The following is a 20,480-nucleotide window of genomic DNA, read 5'->3' on the forward strand; positions in this document are numbered from 1 at the left end:
GAGAAGAAAAAGAAATAAAGGAATACAAATTGGAAAAGAAGAAGTAAAACTGTCACTGTGTGCAGATGACATGATACTATACATAGAGAATCCTAAAAATGCCACCAGAAAACTTCTAGAGCTAATCAATGAATTTGGTAAAGTTGCAGGATACAAAATTAATGCACAGATATCTCTTGCATTCCTATACACTTACAAGGAAAGATCAGAAATAGAAATTAAGAAAACAATCCCATTCACCATTGCAACAAAAAGAATAAAATACCTAGGAATAAACCTACCTAAGGAGGTAAAAGACCTGTACTCAGAACTATAAGACATTGATGAAAGAAATCAAAGATAACACAAACAGATGGAGAGATATACCATGTCCTTGGACTGGAAGAATCAATATTGTGAAAATGACTATACTACCCAAAGCAATCTACAGATTCAATGCAATCCCTATCAAATTACCAATGGCATTTTTTACAGAACTAGAACAAAAAAAATCTTAAAATTTTTATGGAGACACAAAAGACCCCGAATACCCAAAGCAATCTTGAGGGGAAAAAAAAGGAGCTGGAAGAATCAGACTCCCTGACTTCAGACTATACTACAAACCTACAGTAATTGAGACAATATGGTACTGGCACAAAAACAAAAATATAGATCAATGGAACAGGATAGAAAGCCCAGAGATAAACCCATGCACCTATGGTCAACTAATCTATGACAAAGGAGACAAGGATATACAATGGAGAAAAGACAGTCTCTTCAATAAGTGGTGCTGGGAAAACTGTACAGCTATATGTAAAAGAATGAAATTAGAACATTCCCTAACACCATACACAAAAATAAACTCAAAATGGATTAAAGACCTAAATGTAAGACTGGACACTATAAAACTCTTAGAGGATAACACAGGAAGAACACTCTTTGACATAAATCCCAGCAAGATCTTTTTTGATCCACCTCCTAGAGTAATGGAAATAAAAACAAAATTAAACAAATGGGACCTAATGAAACTTAAAAGCTTTTGCACAGCAAAGGAAACCATAAACAAGATGAAAAGACAACCCTCAGAATGGGAGAAAATATTTGCAAACAAATCAACAGACAAAGGATTAATCTCCAAAATATATAAACAGCTCATGCAGCTCAATATTAAAGAAACAAACAACCCAACACAAAAATTGGCAGAAAAGCTGCTCAACATCACTAATTATTAGAGAAATGCAAATCAAAACTACAATGAGGTATCACCTCACACCACTTAGAATAGGCATCATCAGAAAATCTACAAACAACAAATGCTGGAGAGGGTGCGGAGAAAAGGGAACCCTCTTGAACTGTTTTTGGGAATGTAAAATGATACAGCCACTATGGAGAACAGTATGGAGGTTCCTTAACAAACTAAAAATAGAATTACCATATGATCCAGCAATCCCACTACTGGGTATATACCCAGAGAAAACCAAAATTTAAAAAGACACATGCACCCCAATGTTCACTGCAGCACTATTTACAATAGCCAGGTCATGGAAGCAACCTAAATGCCTATCAACAGACAAATGGATAAAGAAGATGTGGCACATATATACAATGGAATATTACTCAGCCATAAAAAGGAACGAAATTGAGTCATTTGTTGAGACGTGGACGATCTAGAGACTGTCATACAGAGTGAAGTAAGTCAGAAAGAGAAAAACAAATATCGTATATTAACGCATGTATGTGAAACCTAGAAAAATGGTACAGATGAGCCAGTTTGCAGGGCAGAAGTTGAGACACAGATGTAAAGAGCGGACGTATGGACACCAAGGGGGGAAAACCGCGGTGGGGTGGGAATGGTGGTGTGCTGAATTGGGCGATTGGGATTGACATGTATACACAAATGTGTATAAAGTTGATGACTAATAAGAACCTGCAGTATAAAAAAACAAACAAACAAAACAACTAATACTAAACTTCCTTTGGGTTATTTGTATGGAAATATGTTAATATAAATGTTTCAGACATTACACGAAATTTCTAAAAATCTTATATGTTCTGGTATAATGTTATAAGTCATAATTCTAGTTATTACTTTAAAATGTATATCTCAGAAATAACTAAATTTCCTTGTCAATTGTATCATTATGAACTTTCATCAAATCTTTAACCGTGGTCATTTTTAAATCTTTTGTCATTTACAGACAGTTCTGGGTGTACTCTGATGCTTTTGCAAATATGTTCCTACAAAAGGGTTTCCTCTTCAAGGAATTCACTGAAAAGACTCCAAGAAGTACAGGTTTCTGGTAACTGACTATACTGCTGAACTGAATGAATAAGCATTTTCAGAACTCTAATGGAAAACTGATGAATTCATAAAAGTGCTAACAAAAGATCAAGATGAAAAAAAATTAATTACATGGGGCTGAGTGAACTGATGAGGATGATTATAATTTTTGTGACTTTCTGTTTCAATAAACAAACAAAAAAGACACATGCACCCCAATGTTCATTGCAGCACTATTTACAATAGCCAGGTCATGGAAGCATCCTAAATGCCCACTGACAGACAAATGGGTAAAGAAGATGTGGTACATATATACAATGGAATATTACTTAGCCATAAAAAGGAACGAAATTGGGTCATTTGTAGAGACATGGATGGACCTAGAGACTGTCCTACAGAGAGAAATAAGTCAGAAAGAGAAAAACAAATATCGTATATTAACGCATATATGTGGAATCTAGAAAAATGGTACAGATGAACCAGTTTGCAAGGCAGAAGCAGAAACACAGATGTAGAGAACAAACGTATGGACACCAAAGGGGGAAAGTGCGGGGGGTGGGGGTGGGGGATCAACTGGGAGATTGGGATTGACATGTATACACTAATATGTATAAAATAGATAACTAATAAGAACCTGTTGTATAAAAAATCAATTAATTAAATTAAATTTTTAAAAAACAGAAAAAATAAAATTACATTTAAGAAAGCATTTATGAAATAATATTAAGTGAGGAAGAATGCAAAATTAAATTTACCCATGATCTCCACTGCACAAAGTTTATATAAATATTTTGAAAAATACTAGAGCAAAATATTAGAGCCTAATTTGTTACAGATAGGATTGTGAATTAATTTTTTCTTTCTCTTCTTTGCACTTCCAACAATTTGATTATAATGTCGTTTGTGAAATAACATACTTTAACAGAAAAAGAATGCCAACAATAGGAAAAACATGTTTGCAAAGAAATATACATTTGCAAAATATCACAAGGTCAAAAAATATCAAGAGTTCTATTGTAATTTGATGAGATATTATAAGCTCCTCTTGTATGCAGATTATCTAATACCCTAAATCTAGCATACAGTAGGTATTCAACAAATGTTTACTTGCTGGAGAAAAACACACTTAGGTCTTTCCTTTCTCTTGCTGAAGATGTAACATCTGCTCTTTAGCTTATCAGATATTATTTTCTTGGCTTTTAAACAGAAGTAATAGGGACAGGCAGTGGAAAAGAGAAAAAGAAAATTATTAAGAAGAAAAGAAAGGGAAAAGGGAAGGAGAGAACAGGACAGAAAAGAGTAGAAGGAAAAAAGCTTAAAGGCAATAAGACACAAGAGAGAAAAAGTCAATTATATAAATAATTGACCAAAGTAAAATAACTTAGAGGTGTTATCATGCACAGAAATTCAATCTCCCTAAGGCAGCAAAAAGAGGGCCCATGCTGCCTGATCACAACTTGGGATAAAGGTTGTACAGGCACTGCTAGAAGTTTTAGTAGTGAGGCCATGGGTGTGGCCACATGCATGGACAGGATAACAAAAAGTGGGCATGACAAGTCAAGAAACAGCCTTAGCTTTTCCTCACCTACCACTGTGAATGAACTGGTGCCCCTCACACTCTGAGCTTCAATTCCTCATGTATATTGGAATGTCTTTAACATTGTTTCCTGTTAGCAGCAAACTCAGCTCTAGAAACAGCTTCCCAGATTCATCCTGAACCTTTCTGAAGTTGCCCTCCCCCAACCCTCCAGAGTTTGTCATCAGCACTCAGCATCTGCTCTGCATTCCCAGTGACTGTTCCAGGCAACTAATCTAGATTCATTTCCTGTTGGCTTTCAACACAGTCATATACTTATAACCAAATAACTTAAGGACCTCTTAGTTCATTATATTGGGCCAAGGAGAGACAAACATTCCCATTCTCAGTAACTATTCGATGATACTAAGTAATAAATCATGTGCTGCTGTGTTAGTCTGAGTGGACTGCACCAATTCTAAGAGCTCATTCAGTTTCAGGAAGCAGCTTACTTCCTCCTCCCAAGGCAAGTTGCACCAAAAATAACAAAGAATAAACTTTCAAGCTGCATGTGATTTTTGAGGCCTCTGGCTCCAAAGTTTATTTGTTAGAAGTTGTTTCACTGTAATCATTGAAGTGGGTCTTTATTAACTTAATAACAATTCAGATTTTATTTCTTAATAAAGGATCTCTTAAAACTATTTCAGGTTTAATATTTAATTGCAAGAAGGCAATTCTTCCAAATAAGCAACAGACAAACATCCTGTTTTGTTTTTGGCTCTGTGGGAAATGAATACTAATGTAAAAACTATACTTTACAGACACACATTTCCAGGAATATCATTTGACAAAAATTATAGAACCATCTCAAATGGGGACATGCAATTTCTTGACTTTTGGTACTAAGTCACTTTCACTTAATTTATTCAATATTCTTGATATTGATTGATATTCTGGGTGATGGGAAACTGAGTCAAAAGCAAACTTACCCCACTTATGTTATTCATGTCACTACCACTGTTACTTATATCTCATATAGTATTAATCGAAGCTGGAGAATTAAATCTTAACTTAAAAATATTTTGGACTTAAAATGCAAACCATCATTATGGTAAATGACTTATTGGAAACATAAAAATTACTTTAAATTTATAAAGCCTAAAAACTGTTTGTAATAATACAAATCAAACTCATTCATGACAAATTAAGACATTATACTTCAAAATTTATTCTTAAATGTACATTTTCATACTTAATTTTATTAAAATCTGTAAGTCTAAAACTCATTCAAAATATAGTTTTTTTTAACACTATTAAAGTACTTAGGAAGAAAACAAAATCTAACAGAGAGTGGGCACCTTAAGAAATGACTCTACAGTTTCTCATAAACTGTGCAACCTTGAATTTGCAGTGCTTGGCAAAGGCCAGGAGATGTGCTAGGAGCTCAGTAAATACAAGGCCATATTTTAAACCTTAGGAGGCCGGTTCAGCAGCCAGACAAAGCAGTTCCACGTAAATCTGTTTTAATGATCCCTTCTTTCCCCCAACAAGTACTCCTGGCCACAGAGGAATAATCTGTAAAACTAACTCTATTTCTACTTCTAATCAGAAGAATGCTGAGGGAGCTAAGGACATCAAAACAACAGAGTTAAGTCCAAACAATGACATGACAAGGTATGCCACTTGACTATCCTGACAAGTCAAAAAGAGGCCATTCCCTTCTCGAATAAGATTAACTTGTTTAGGAGAGGACGAAGACATTCCTGTCAGCCTGCAAAGAGGAAGGCAAGCAAGCAGTGAAGTCTTGGCTGGGCTCTGGGTGCATATAAATAAAGTCATGGCCCACATCAAGTCTTACGTAGGTCCCAGTTTTTCGGGCCACCTAGGTCAGAAATCTTTTTTTTTAAAATAAATTTATTTATTTTTGGCTGCGTTGGGTTTTCGTTGCTGTGTGCAGGCTTTCTTTAGTTGCGGCAAGCGGGGGCTACTCTTCGTTGCGGTGCACGGACTTCTCATTGCGGTGGCTTCTCTTGTTGTGGCGCACGGGCTCTAGGTGCGCGGGCTTCAGTAGTTGTGGCATGTGGGCTCTAGAGCGCAGGCTCAGTAGTCGTGGCGCATGGGCTTGGTTGCTCCGCGGCATGTGGGATCTTCCCACACCAGGGCTCGAACCCGTGCCCCCTGCCTTGGTAGGCGGATTCTTAACCACTGAGCCACCAGGGAAGTCCCGAGCATAAATCTTTTTTTTTTTTTTCCGGTACGCAGGCCTCTCCCTGTTGTGGCCTCTCCCGCTGCGGAGCACAGGCTCCGGATGCGCAGGCTCAGCGGCCATGGCTCACGGGCCCATCCTCCTGGACCGGGGCACGAACCCGTGTCCCCTGCATCATCAGGCGGACTCTCAACCACTGTGCCACCAGGGAAGCCCCCGAGCATAAATCTTTTGAGTGTCATAGGCAGAGTAGTCAGGAAGCTGATGCTGACTGGCTCCCTCCACAGCCTGTGACTCAGTGATAATCTACTAATGACAAGTCCTCCACATCAAGTAAGAGCTGCTTTGAGGAATATGGTTAAGTCTCCTTACAAACTAATTTCTAATTCTGAAATCAGGACAAAGCCACTTTCAAGTCCACTGTGGATATTTTAGAGATCAAAAGATCACGGGTAAGAGACCCACCCCATCTCCAGTTCTAAAGAAAACGCAAATAAATTTACAACACTAAGTATAACTACAAAATGTCTTAAAAGACAATACTGGAGATTTATTAGCACAATTCTTCCAAGCAGCAGCTAGGTTTTTTTTGAAAGATTTCCTTATAGTCACTGTTGTAATATAGTTTTTTTTAACATCTTTATTGGAATATAATTGCTTTACAATGTTGTGCTAGTTTCTGCTGTATAACAAAGGGAATCAGCTATATGTATACATATAATCCCATATTCCCTCCCTCTTGCGTCTCCCTCCCACTCTCCCTAAGCAGCAGCTAGGTTTTAAAAATACCATTAGCATATCTTTTTCTACATCTATCAACATTCTATTCCCTTCTATATGTTTCTGTATTAAAAGAATTTTTGTGGACAAAAATTCCATAGCATGTTTTATTTTTTTATTTTTATTTTTATTTTTTTTGGCGGTACGTGGGCCTCTCACTGTTGTGGCCTCTCCCGTCGCAGAGCACAGGCTCCGGACACGCAGGCTCAGCAGCCATGGCTCACGGGCCTAGCCGCTCCGCGGCATGTGGGATCTTCCCGGACCGGGGCACGAACCCGTGTCCCCTGCATCAGCAGGCGGTCTCTCAACCACTGCGCCACCAGGGAAGCTCAGCATGTTTTATTTTTTACTTCCCCTTTCACATATGTGCACAATTACATTATTATTATTATTAAGCACTAAGAAACTGTCCCCACCGCTACAGTGAAACTGCCTTCTCCTTGCTTACCAATGACCACCTAATTGTTAAATCCAAGGGCAACTTCTCACTCATTACCCTCTAATTTTTCTATAGAATCTAATGCTAGGAACTACTTTTCTGCTTCTTAGAACTTCTTCTTTCTTTGGCACCCATGACTCAACACTCTCCCAGTTCTCCACCAACCTCACAGACTATCCAATTCTGCTTCCTTTACCAAATCTACTTCCTCCCCCTGCTACAGAAATGGGCTCAAAATTTTGTCTTCAGCCCTCGCTTCTCCCACTATTGTCTCTTCCTCCCTGATCTAACCTACTCCCATGGCTTCCCTGTCTCTGTCTCCAGCCCTGACCTCTCACAGCTCTAAATGTACTCTTTCAGTTCAAACAGGACAGCTCCACAAGGATGATCCACTCAAAATGCCAAATGTACCAAACCCATCATCATACATCATATCCCCAATTTGTTCATCACCCTGTCATTCATTCATACACACACACACACACACACACACACACACACACACACACAAAATTTAGTGAGCGTTTATCATGGAGCCAGACATTAAGTTAAATGCTTCACATACATCAACTATCAGTCCTCACAAGAGTCCAGTGAAGGAAGTAGTGATCCCCATTTTCCAGATGGGGAAACCCAAACAGGGAGATTAAGTAATCTGTTCACGGTCACAGAGCTAAAAAGTGGTCAAGTAGGGATTTAAACCAGGCAGTCTGATTTGAAAGACCATGCTTTAAACAACTATACAATATTACCTCCCAGTCGCCCAGACCTGAAACTTGTCTCTATCTCTGTACAGCCATCACATTCTAGTTAGAAAGGGCATGTGTCATTCTTTTTGACTGCCCAGCACCTAACCCGCTTCTTATGTCTGGGGAATTCCCAATATGGAAGTTAAAAACACAATTGGACACTTTCCAGGCCTCCTTTGCAGCTAGCTCATGGCATGTGACCTAGGTTATAACAATTAGATGCATCACGCCCTGACTGTGATTGAGAAATAGGCACAGAAAACTCTCCATGGTAGCAAGAACAGTTACTTGCAGGAAGATTTGAGTTCCTGGACAGCACCCAGTGTGCAGGGCCAGAGGTGTTCCGTGGTACAAGTACAACACACATTTTCCCTGTGGTTCCTCACTGCACAGCCTCCACACCTGGTTTTTCAGCCATCATAGCCATTCTGTCAGCTACCCAACATCCTTTTTAAAATTCCCTTTTTGGCTTAAATCAGTCAATCCAGCTGTTTCAAAGACTGGCAATCCAGTCAAGCTGGATACCTCACTCATCTCCGACATGCCCTGCCTTTCCTTTCCTGCCTCATATAACCTTGCCCACTGTTCCCTCCAACCGGAAGTCTTCTCCTCTGCCTTCTCCATTAGTCAAAATTCTTCCGTCTTTTAAGGCCCAGCATAAATGCTACCTTCCCACTAAATATAATAGGTAACACAATGAGCACTTTCTAAGGGCCAGGCAGTCTTCTCATCTGATATTCACAAGAGCAGTTAGGAGGCAGATACTAGCATTAGCCTTATTTTACAGTTGAGGAAACTGCAGCAAAAACTAATGAAGTAAATTTCCCAAGGTCACACAGCTAGTGAGCAGTGTGGAAGCCAGAATTCAAATCCAAGAAATCTGACTCCAGACTCCTGCTCTTAACCAAGGAACACCAAATTACAGCCCATGAGTCAAATCTACCCCAGCTGCCAAATCTGGCTCTCAGCCTGTTTTTATACACACTTGCTCCAAGAACGGTTTTTACATTTTTCAGCAGTTAGAAGGGGTAAAATCAAAAGAGTAATAATATTTCATGGTCCATTAAAATTATATGAAACTCAAATTTCAACATCCATAAGTAAAAGTTTTATTAAAGCACAGGAACATATTGTCTTGTGGCTGCTTTCACGCTATTAACAGCAGAGTTGAGTAGCTATAACAGAGACAATATGGCCCAGGAAGCCCACAAAACCTCAAATATTTTCTGTCTGGCCCTTTACTGAAAAAGTTTAAGACCCTGCTTTTAACCACTACATTATACTGCCTCTCTTAAAAAGCCTTCCCTGATCCCTGACCTCCCTCAAACTGGAATAAATCTTTCCCTTCTCTGTATTTGCATGGCATTTGCACCTCTCTTATAACAGGTAGTTTATTTTGCTTTGAATTACACTTGATTTTTTTCTTTTCCTTGAGCAGACTGCATATTCCTTGAAGGCAGGAAGTCATCTTTTTCACTTTGTATTCCTCTTATTGCCTCATTTACTGTTGCCAGTCGATAAATCCTTGCTGACTTGAAATAAAATATTGCAGTGTGAACTTTTAAACAGATTTTCCTAACATAAACATGAATCATACAAATAAATCACAGACTAGACTCATGCTGGCAGGATGGGTAATAATGGGCACCCTCAATCACTACTGGTAGGTATATAAATGGTACAGCCTTTCTGAAGGGCAATTCTGCTTCGTTCATCTCATACCCTGAAAGTGTGCATTTCTTAGGACTTAGCATTCCACTGCTGGAAATTTATCCTACAGAAATAAGCAGACTAGTGTGCAAAAATGTATGCAATAATATTAGTCATAGGAGCTAACATTTACTGAGTACATATCACGTGCCAGGCACTGAGCTAAGTCATTTATTTTTTCCCCCAGTCGCGATTTAATTATTTTTTTTAATTTTAGATTTTTTATTGAGGTAACATTGGTTCATAACATTATATAAGTTTCATGTATACAACACTGTATTTCTAATTCTACATGCACTATAGTGTGCTCACCACCGAAAACTTAGTTTCCAAAAAGTTGACCCTCTTTATCCCTTTCACCCTTCCCACCCCTACTTCCCCTCTAGTAGCCACTGTTCTGTTCCCTGTATCTATATGTTTTTGTTTGGTTTGGTTTGTTCGATTATTTTGTTTGTTTGTTCATATTCCATATATGCATAAAATCATACAGTATTCCTCTTTCTCTGACTTATTTCACTTACTGAACTAAGTCCTTTAAATACAGAGCCTCACAACCCTTAGAATAAACATTTTTTATGAGCCCCATTTTATAGATGAGGGAATTAAAACTCAAGAGGTTACATCATTTGTCCAAGGTTAGGGGATTACAAATGACTTCTTTTAAGGGGAGGACTACAGTTGATTAATCTGCATATTATTAGTCTTTTCTAAATTTACTACTGTAATAAGCATGTATTACATGGATCATTTTTTAGGGCAGTAAGAGAGCACAGAATCCTTACTCCTGCATTCCCCCTGTCCCCCGCCGTCCCCCCGCCCCTTGGAAGCTCAGGGAAAATAACCCAGAACAAAACAAGCAAATGTCCTTTTTCATTTACTTTAGAAAGTATGGCCTTAAAAAAGTCTCCATCCTTGGCTTTGAAACAAGAATAGTTATTTCCTCACATAAATCAGCCTTGGGAACAACATTCTGGATCCTATGTGTTTCCCTAGCATCACTCAGCCATTTCTTATGGTTTTGCCAATATGTAAGTAGACAGAAAATTATGTTGTGCCTTGTACTGAATAAAGACTCTTTGAACATGAGGATGGATTTGTCTATAATTATAGCAGTTTAGAGAGGAAGAGTCCCACCCTGTGTGCAAATCTCCATGGTTACTGCATAACCCTAAATCACTAACTTTTGGACTTTTTTGGATCTAAGCTTTTTTGCCTCTGATCCAAAACCACTAGTATAGGATCTCCTTCCATATCTACTTCCAAGTTAGATCTATTAAATGCTAAGATGGCCCTGTAAAACTTCCCAGAGCCACACTTACCTCTTCTGGTACAATAATTAGTGGGTACTTGTCCTCAGATAAAAAGTTGAAAATAACCCATACTTTAAATGCATCGTCTTCTGTAATGAGCAGGAGACTCTTTGCGAGGTTTTTTTTGACACAGAGGGTCCAACACATCCTATTGAATTCAATCTTGTCAAAGTTGTCTTGGACCTAAAAAGGAACGAGGAAAAATTCCAATGAACCAGTCCAAAATAAGCAGCATGTAAACCAAATAAAACAGAAAGACAAAGCCTACTACAGGCTTCTATTTTAATCAATCCAATTAACCAATAACCATTTCCTAAGTAGTTGCTTAGGTACCACACTTTCAAAGACTCGATTAAGAATGTTATATTGAGGGCTTCCCTAGTGGCGCAGTGGTTGAGAGGCCGCCTGCCGATGCAGGGGACGCGGGTTCGTGCCCCGGTCCAGGAAGATCCCACATGCCGCGGAGCGCCTAGGCCCGTGAGCCATGGCCGCTGAGCCTGCGCGTCCGGAGCCTGTGAGGGACTTCCCTCGTGGTCCAGTGGGTAGCACTCCGTGCTCCCAATGCAGGGGGCCCAGGGTTCGATCCCTGGTCAGGGAACTAGATCCCACACGCAGGCCGCAACTAAACATGCCACAACGAAGATCCCACAAGCCACAACTAAGACCCGGCACAGCCAAAATAAATAAATATTAAGAAAAAAAAAAGAATGTTATATTGAGCCTGACACTGAAGCAACATCTGCCCGTATCACTCAGTCAGCACATAAAATACTGGCTTGTCAAATAGTTTTTTTTTCATGTATAAACATTATCTTCTAAACAGATTACCAATCCTGATACAGAGAAGTTGAGAATGTCAATTACTCAATATGAGCTACATGCAGATATCTCATCTTTACCTATATGGTCAAAGAAGATACTTTCTCTTGGGAAAAACTGTTGAACTGAAATTCTAAAAAGACAGCTCTGCCACTCAGTCATTCAGTTATGCATTCAACATTCTCTCAGTGTCTACTATGAGCCAAATACTATGCTACAAATTAAGGATATAAAGGTGAGAAGAACTTGGCCGCTGCTCTTAGAATAGTCACAGTTTATTAGGAAAAACAGACATGCAAATAGACAAATTTTAACATAACACAGAGTATAATTCAATAGTTTTTCACTCATTCAACAGATAAAATTTAGATAGTAATTATTATCTGCCGGGGACAATGCAAAGATACTGAATATACTACTAGCCCATGTCTCCAAGGGATGTCAAGGCAATTACAATATAGTGTGATAAGTATTATATAGAGGTAAGCAGAGGATTCTGTGGGAACACTGAGGAGCTAACCCAATCTTAAGAATTGGGGGAAGATTTGCAGAAAAAGTGACATAACAGAGCTGAGTCCTAAAGGACCGCCAAGAGTCGAAACAATTTGAGAATGAGGTAAAGAGTGTTCCAGGCAGAACAGAATGTGAGAAAGCCCAGAGGCAGAAACAACCATGGTTAGTTTGGAAGAACTGCAGGAAGGTTAATGTGAATGGGGCACTTGGTACTAGAGGGCGGTATGAGTCAAGGCTCTTTATAAATGCAAATAAGAGAAATGATCTTGAGTTCCTTTAAACAGATAAGGAATTTATTGGAAAAGCAATGGGTAACCTCAAAGATCCAACACAAGGGCTGAAAAACCTAGACTCTGAAACTAAGCCGTTACCAATCTAGGCTAGGCAGTCATAACTGCAATTGAAACTACTCATGGTACCAGCGGGTGGAGACACGACTGCCAATATAACATGAGGCCATCACTGTTGCCGCTGACCCAGTCCTTGATCCTCCGTGTCCCACAATGCAGATTCAAAGTCCCCACCTCAATGCAGATTCAAAGTCCCACCAGGTCACATTCCTAAGCCCTAGCTGCCAGGGAGCTGGGAAAATGAGGATCCAAACTTTTCAATATCTGAGATGTGAGATAGGTCCTGTCCTCCACCAAGACACTGTGGAATTTCCCAGACATAAGAAAAGAGTTGATACTGGTCAGATGAAAAAATGACAAATGTCCACTGCATGGGGCACAGTGAAAGACTAGGCTAGAGAGGTAGGTGAAGACCAGATCATGAAGAGCCTTATAATTCACAGTAAGGAGTTAGGATTTACCTGTACTGAAAGAGAGGGAGGGGGCAGCATATACAACCTGCATTTTAAAAGCCGTATTGGGGACAATATGGGAAATGTACGGGAGGAGGCAGAGCGGGTGACAGGACAACATGAGCAAAGCATTTCTTTCTAGAGAAAGATGAATGAAGTGCTGTGTGTAATGTAAGGAAGAAGTCACTAGTTGGCTGCAGGAGGAAGTTTCTCTCATTCTCTGGCTAGAATTTGTCATTAGTAAACCAGTTCCCCACAAGTAAGAAGATATATCCTTTGTGCTCTGCCTTGAGCACCCTGTCTCAGTCTGACACCATTTCCCATGCCCCCATGGTACACAAATGACCCCATGAAGGGAATAATAACTGCTGCTTCTCTTTTTCTTCTCTTCTCTTTTCATTTCTTTTTTTTTCTTTAACACCATTTATTGAGGATTTAGCATATGCTTGGCATTTTATATGCAGTTTCTTATTTAAACTTTGTATTAGCCCCATAAGGTTAAACACTCTCCCAATTTTACAGATCAGGAAATAGAGGTTCAGAAAAGTTGAGTACCAAGTTTACATGGCTAGTAAATATCAAAACCAGGGTTTAAAATCAAAGCTCAAATTCTGTCTCTTCTCTATGCCAAACTGCTTGTAGAATTCAGTAGATGGAGGACATCTATCTATGTGATGGAAGACATCTCTACAGGACTAGTTTGAAAGACCACTACTATCAACTCTATCCACCCACACCCCCAAAAAGCACTAAGTGGAAGATATGCCACCAGGGAAAATGACATGTGCATGAAAGCATACAGTCTTGCCCTGAGGAACAAGAAGTGATTCTATGTGTATCATGAGGTGAATTATTGAGTTCCTGAGAGGGAGTGGCTAGATTTATGGCTAGAAAAGCAAACACAGACAAAAATCACAAAGAGCTTTATAGTTTTAAGAGATAGCCTGTAGGAAACTCCCAAGTTTAGAGCAAAGAACGAGCAGGTCATCTGCAGCCCACATTAGTACTTTGCAGAAAAGACGGTATTTGAGGCAGACCTTGAAGTATATTGAAGAGTACAGGGAAAAGTACTCCAAAGGACAGGAAAGGAAATGCCATGAGCAAAGGCATGGCAGGAGCAGCACACCAACCATGTTTGGGGATGGCCACAGCATGAAGAGGACACAAGGGAGAAAGAAAGACAGGTGTTCAATTATGTGAATCTTCAACCTGCAGTTCTGGGAAGACATTTAGATGGAGGTGTCCAAAGACAATCGAGGAAGGAACTGTAACCTAACAGAAGAGGCAGATTTGTGAATCAACTGCATGTCGACAATGACTGAAGCCACAATGGTCAGTGAGATCACTGAGAGAAAACATAAAGTGAGAAAATAGATGGAATCAAAAACAGAACCTCAAGAGACTCGCACATTTACAAGCGGGAGGAGGAAGAGGAATTATGATGACTAGAAGAACAGTCAAAGTGGTAGGAGAACCACAAAGACATGAAAACTGAGTGAGGAAAGAGTAAGAGGAAGGTTTGATCAACCCAGGAGTCTCCCCTTATCCACAAGGGATAAATTCCAGGACCCCAGTAGATGCCTGAAACCACAGGTAGTACTGAACCCTATATACACGTGTTTTTTCCTATACATATAAATCTATGATAAAGTTTAATTTATAAATTAGGTACAATAAGAGATTGACAACAATAATTAATAATAAAATAGAACAATTACAAACAATATATTGTAATAAAAGTTATGTGAATGTGGTCTCTCTCCCTCTCAAAATATCTTACTGTAAAAAAAATTTTTTTTAATAAATTTATTTATTTATTTTTGGCTGTGTTGGTTCTTCATTGCTGCACGCAGGCTTTCTCTAGTTGCAGCAAGCGGGGGCTACTCTTCATTGTGGTGCTCGGGCTTCTCATTGTGGTGGCTTCTCTTGTTGTGGAGCATGGACTCTAGGCGCATGGGCTTCAGTAGTTGTGGCACGTGGGCTCAGTAGTTGTGGCACAAGGGCTTAGTTGCTCCACGGCACGTGGGAGCTTCCCGGACCAGGGATCGAACCCATGTCCCCTGCACTGGCAGGCGGATTCTTAACCACTGTACCAACAGGGAAGTCTCTTACTGTACAAATTTAATGCCTTTTCCATCTTTCAGCACTTATCATGTACTTGGCCATAACTTTTGCAGTTTGAGGTGCAATAAGAAAACTAGCAGAATTTCTTTTTCCTTCCTCACAATTTCACGGATAGAAGATTCGGTCTTACCACAGATATTAGCCAACTCAGCATACAGTTTTTTTTTTTTTTCTTATTAAGTACAGAAGTTTCACCTTTTCACTTAAAGGAAGCACTTTAAAGCTTCTCTTTGGCTATCTGAATTGCCAGCATCACCACTCTTGTGCTTTGGGGCCATTTTTAAGTAAAATAAGAGTTACTTGGGAATTCCCTGGCAGTCCAGTGGTTAGGACTTGGCGCTTTCACTGCTGTGGCCCCGATTCAATCCCTGGTTGGGGAACTAAAATCCTGCAAGGCTCGCAGCGCAACCAAAAAAAAAAAAGAGTTACTTGAACACAAGGACTGCAATACCCCAACAGTTGATCTTATAACTCAGATAGCTATTAAGTGACTAATGGGTGGGATACACTGGACAAAGGGACAATTCATGTCCTGGTGTCCTAGGCAGGACAGGGCAGAAAGGCACAAAGTTTCATCACGATACTCAGGACAGCGTACAATTTAAAATTTATGAATTCTTTATTTCTGGAATTTTCTATTTAATATTATCAGACCACACTTGACAGGTAACTGAAACCATGGAAAGAGAAACTAAGGATAAGACGGGGCTACTGCAGTGCCAAATGCTACAGAGAAATTAAGGAGGAGTCGTTTAAGAAAAGACTACTGGTTTTGCAATTCAGTGGTCACTAGTTAGTTACCTTCAAGATAGCCGAGAAGTCTGGGTATAAGTCAGACTGCAGTGGGATCAGAAACCAAGCAGATTCTCCATAAATTAGTTTTCCCAGGAAATAAATAGTGGCTTTTCGGTGCAAGTTCTCTGTGTCTTATTTAATTTTAATAAATTGTCTGTTTGGCTTATTACTTCTCTATATTCTAATCTACTATTCTTTAGTTTAATCATGATCAAAGGTAGAAGTATATCAAACGATGGCATTTACACCTTTAAGAAAAGAAAACATCAGATCATATATGAAAAGTGCACAACCAACATCAAACTCAAAGATGAAAAACTGAAAGCTTTTCTCTTCTCTTAGAGAAGAGATGAGGAACAAGACAAGGATGCCCACTCTGACCACTTCTATTCAACACAGTTCAGAAAGACTCAGCCAGAGAGATTAGGCAAGAAAAAGAAATAAAAGGCATCCAAATTGGAAAGAAAAAAGCAAAATTATCTCTGTTTGCAGATAAAATGCTTTTTCTTTTTTTTTTTTTTTTTTTGCGGTACGCGGGCCTCTCACTGTTGTGGCCTCTCCCATTGCGGAGCACAGGCTCCGGACGCGCAGGCTCAGCGGTCATGGCTCACAGGCCCAGTCGTTCCGCGGCATGTGGGATCTTCCCAGACCAGGGCACGAACCCGCGTCCCCTGCATCAGCAGGCGGACCCTCAACCACTGCACCACCAGGGAAGTCCCAAATGCTTTTTCTTATGTAGAAAACTCTCGAGATTCCACCCAACAACTGGTTTATTAAAACTAATACACCAATTCAGCAAACTTCCAGGATACAAAATCAACCCTCAAAAATCAGTTGTGTTTCTATACACTAACAATGACAATCAGAAAAGAAAATTAAGAAAACAATCCCATTTGCAATAGCATCAAAATGAATAAAATACTCAGGAATAAACTTAACCAAGGAGGCAAAAGACTTGTACATTGAAAACTACAAAACATTACTCAAAGAAATTAAAGACGACACAAATAAATAGAAAAACACTCTATGCTCATGGACTGGAAGACTTAAATTATTAAAATGTCTATACTATCCAAGGCAATTTACAGATTCAACACAATCCCTGTCAAAATCTCAAAGGCATTTTTTTTTTTTTGCAGAAACAAAAAACATCATCCTAAAATTCATATGGAATCTCAAAGGTCCATGATAGTCAAAACAATCTTGAGATGGGACTTCCCTGGCAGTCCAGCAGTTAAGACTCCGTGCTTCCAATGCAGGGGGTGTGGGATCGATCCCTGGTTGGGGAACTATGATTCCATATGCCCTGTGGCACAGCCAAAAAATTTGAAAAACAAAAATCATGGGCTTCCCTGGTGGCGCAGTGGTTGAGAGTCCGCCCGCCGATGCAGGGGACACGGGTTCGTGCCCCGGTCCGGGAAGATCCCACATGCCACGGAGCGGCTAGGCCTGTGAGTCATGGCCGCTGAGCCTGTGCGTCCGGAGCCTGTGCTTCGCAACGGGAGAGGCCACGACAGTAAGAGGCCCGCGTACCGCAAAAAAAAAAAAAGAAAAAAAAAAATCTTGAGAAGAACAAAGCTGGAGGCCTTACACTTCTTGATTTCAAAACCTATTACAAAGCTAATAGGTAATCAAAACAGTATGGTACTGGGGAATTCCCTGGTAGTCCAGTGGTTAGGACTCCACGCTTCCACTGCAGGAGGCATGGGTTTGATCCCTGGTCGGGGAACTAAGATCCCACAAGCCATGCGGCACAGCCAAAAAAACAAAACAAAAACAGTATGGTACTGGCATAAAAACAGACATATAGACCAATAGAACAGAATAGAGAGCCCAGAAATAAACCCTAATGTATACTGTCAAGTGAGCTTTAAGAAGGGTGCCAAGACCACACAATGAGGAAAGGACCATCTCTTTTACAAGTGGTATTGGTAAAACTGAATATCCACATGCAATAGAAGGAAGATGGGCCCTTATCTTACACCATGTTCAGAAATTAAGTCCAAAACAGAGTAAAGATCTAAATGTAAGACCTAAAAGGATAAAACTCCAAGAAGAAAATATAGGGGAAAAGCTTCATGACATTGGAATGGGCAATGATTACTTGCGTATGATTCTAAAAGCACAGGCAACAAAAGCAAAACAGACAAAACTACATCAAACTTAAAAGCTCCTGCACACAAAGGAAACAATCAACAGTGTGGGACATGGGTGAACCAGTCCTTGCCATCCCAGAACTTACACTCCAGGGGGGTAATAAGATATCAAACTATACAGCAATAACACAACCACTTATGTGGTGAAAACTGTGGCAAAAAGGAAAAGGCACAAAACGTTGCAAGCATACATTACAGGAAAGCTGGTTAGGTCTAGAATGGGTGGGGTGCTACCTGGAGAAACCTCCCTGAGGAAGTGACAATCAAGACAAGACCTCCACATTACGGGTGGAGGAAACTTTACAGCAGAGGAAGCAGCATGTCTGAAGACTCTGTGGCAGGAAGGATCTTAGTAATCTGAGAAAGGTCAAGGTGGCTGGACTGAAGTGAACAAGAAGGGAGGAGAGAGGAAGAAGAGGAGGCTAGAGAGGTTGCAGAGGCCAAATTGAATGTGGCCCTGTGTGCCATGATAAAGATGCTCAAAACAACAGCAAGGCATTGAAAGGTATGGATTCAATATTCAATATTACCTCAATGAAAATAAATCCATAAATTGAAATGGTCTCTAGGTCTGTTCTAACTACAAAAGGTCTAGAAATCTATGGTTCCATACTCCATTTCATCTACAATTACAAACTGTGCTCCAAAATTCCAGTTTGTATCACACATATTAAATCAATAGTCTCACATTTAATAATAATGGCTGCTAGTGGTTTCAAGGTGTCCAAATGGAGGATAATTTCCCAGAAAGAAAGTGTAGAGTCCTTCTTATTTTTAACATATAATTACTTTACACCAAAATTCATACATATGAAGAATAAGGTATGACCTCAATTCTGACTCAAAGCACTAAAAGTATTTACAAAACTAAACTCACATGTTCTCTAAACTAGAAATTTCATACAAACCAGCTCAAGACTAAAGTGGCTGTGGAACAGAGACAGTTCTCAGAAGACAGGGAAACTGGCCAATTTGACGCTTTAGAAATTGATTGTAGACATGTTTTTTCTCAGAAAGCATTCATACTCTTTGATCAGTGATTCTACTTCAAATAATCTATCCTAACAAGTGAATCCGAGTCAGATAAAGATTTATCTAGGATAGTCACTATTATTTATAAGAGTGGGAAAAAAAAAGTCCACCAAAAAGGGAATGGGTGTAAAGTCACAGTACAAAACTATTATACAGTCACTGAATACCACTTAGTACCTGGGTGACCTTGAGCAAGCAATTTAACCCAGGGTCCGTCTCATCTTTAAAATGGTGGTAATGATGGTACTTAACCTACAGAGTTGACATAAAGACTTAATTAGAAACCTGTTTAAAACATTTAGTACCTGATACACAATAGACTCTAAATAAATGTTAGCATATGTATACTCAACGTCTTTTTAAAAAAATTTAATGATATGGGACAATATTAATGTTACGTGTTCAATATGATCCCAACTTGAAAAATAATATATAAAAACATAGTTTAAAAAACAAAAACTTGGGAATTCCCTGGCAGTCCAGTGGTTAAGACTCTGTGCTCTCACTGCCAAGGGCCTGGGTTCGATCCCTGGTTGGGGAACCAAGATCCCACAAGCCGTACAGCACAGCCAAAAGAATAAATAAAATAAAAACTCAAAGCACACATATAAAATGTTAACAGTAACTGCCTATATATGTTAAACTTATGGGTGATACATATTTTCTTAACAAGTTCCTTTTTTTTTCTTAATTTCAACAATATCCTGTTATTGCCTTTACAATTAAAAAAACTTTAAAAACAGTATTTTACATTAATTATCATGGAGATGCAAATCAAAATACAGTAAGATTCATACCCACTGGAATGCCTATAATAAAAAAAAAATGTTGGGCTTTCCTGCTGGCACAGTGGTTGAGAGTCCACCTGCTGATGCAGGGGACACGCACGGGTTCGTGCCCCGGTCCGGGAGGATCCCACATGCCACAGAGTGGCTGGGCCCGTGAGCCATGGCCGCTGAGCCTGCGCGTCCGGAGCCTGTGCTCCGCAACAGGAGAGGCCGCAGCAGTGAGAGGCCCACGTACAGCAAAAAAAAAAAAAAAAAAAAAAAAAAAAAATGTTGGTGAGGATATGAAGAAATTGGACCCCTCAGCCATTGCTGGTAGAAAAGTAAAATGCCCAGCTGCTTTGGAAAACAGCTTGGCAATTTCTCAAAAGGTTAAACACAGAGTTGCCACATGACCCAGCGATTCCATTCCTAGGTATATACCAGAAAACTGAAAATATACATCCCCACAAAAACTTGAACATGCATGCTAACAGCAGTAAAT

At 39.6% G+C, this 20,480-nt stretch overlaps 1 protein-coding gene across 2 annotated transcripts in view; it reads right to left on the reverse strand.

Moving 5' to 3' along the window:
• The window catches only part of SWAP70 (switching B cell complex subunit SWAP70), a 79,063-nt gene that overhangs the window by 26,349 nt on the left and 32,234 nt on the right, over nucleotides 1-20,480 (reverse strand). For both annotated transcript variants that reach the window (XR_013829423.1, XM_079929045.1), the window contains exon 3: nucleotides 10,980-11,153. Coding sequence is in view for 1 of the 2 variants with exons in the window: in XM_079929045.1 (XP_079785171.1) it covers nucleotides 10,980-11,153 (174 nt within the window). In the remaining variant the exon portion in view is untranslated. The remainder of the gene's footprint in view (nucleotides 1-10,979; nucleotides 11,154-20,480) is intronic.

Source organism: Stenella coeruleoalba, assembly GCF_951394435.1.
Source record: "Stenella coeruleoalba genome assembly, chromosome: 8".
NCBI lineage: Eukaryota > Metazoa > Chordata > Mammalia > Artiodactyla > Delphinidae > Stenella > Stenella coeruleoalba.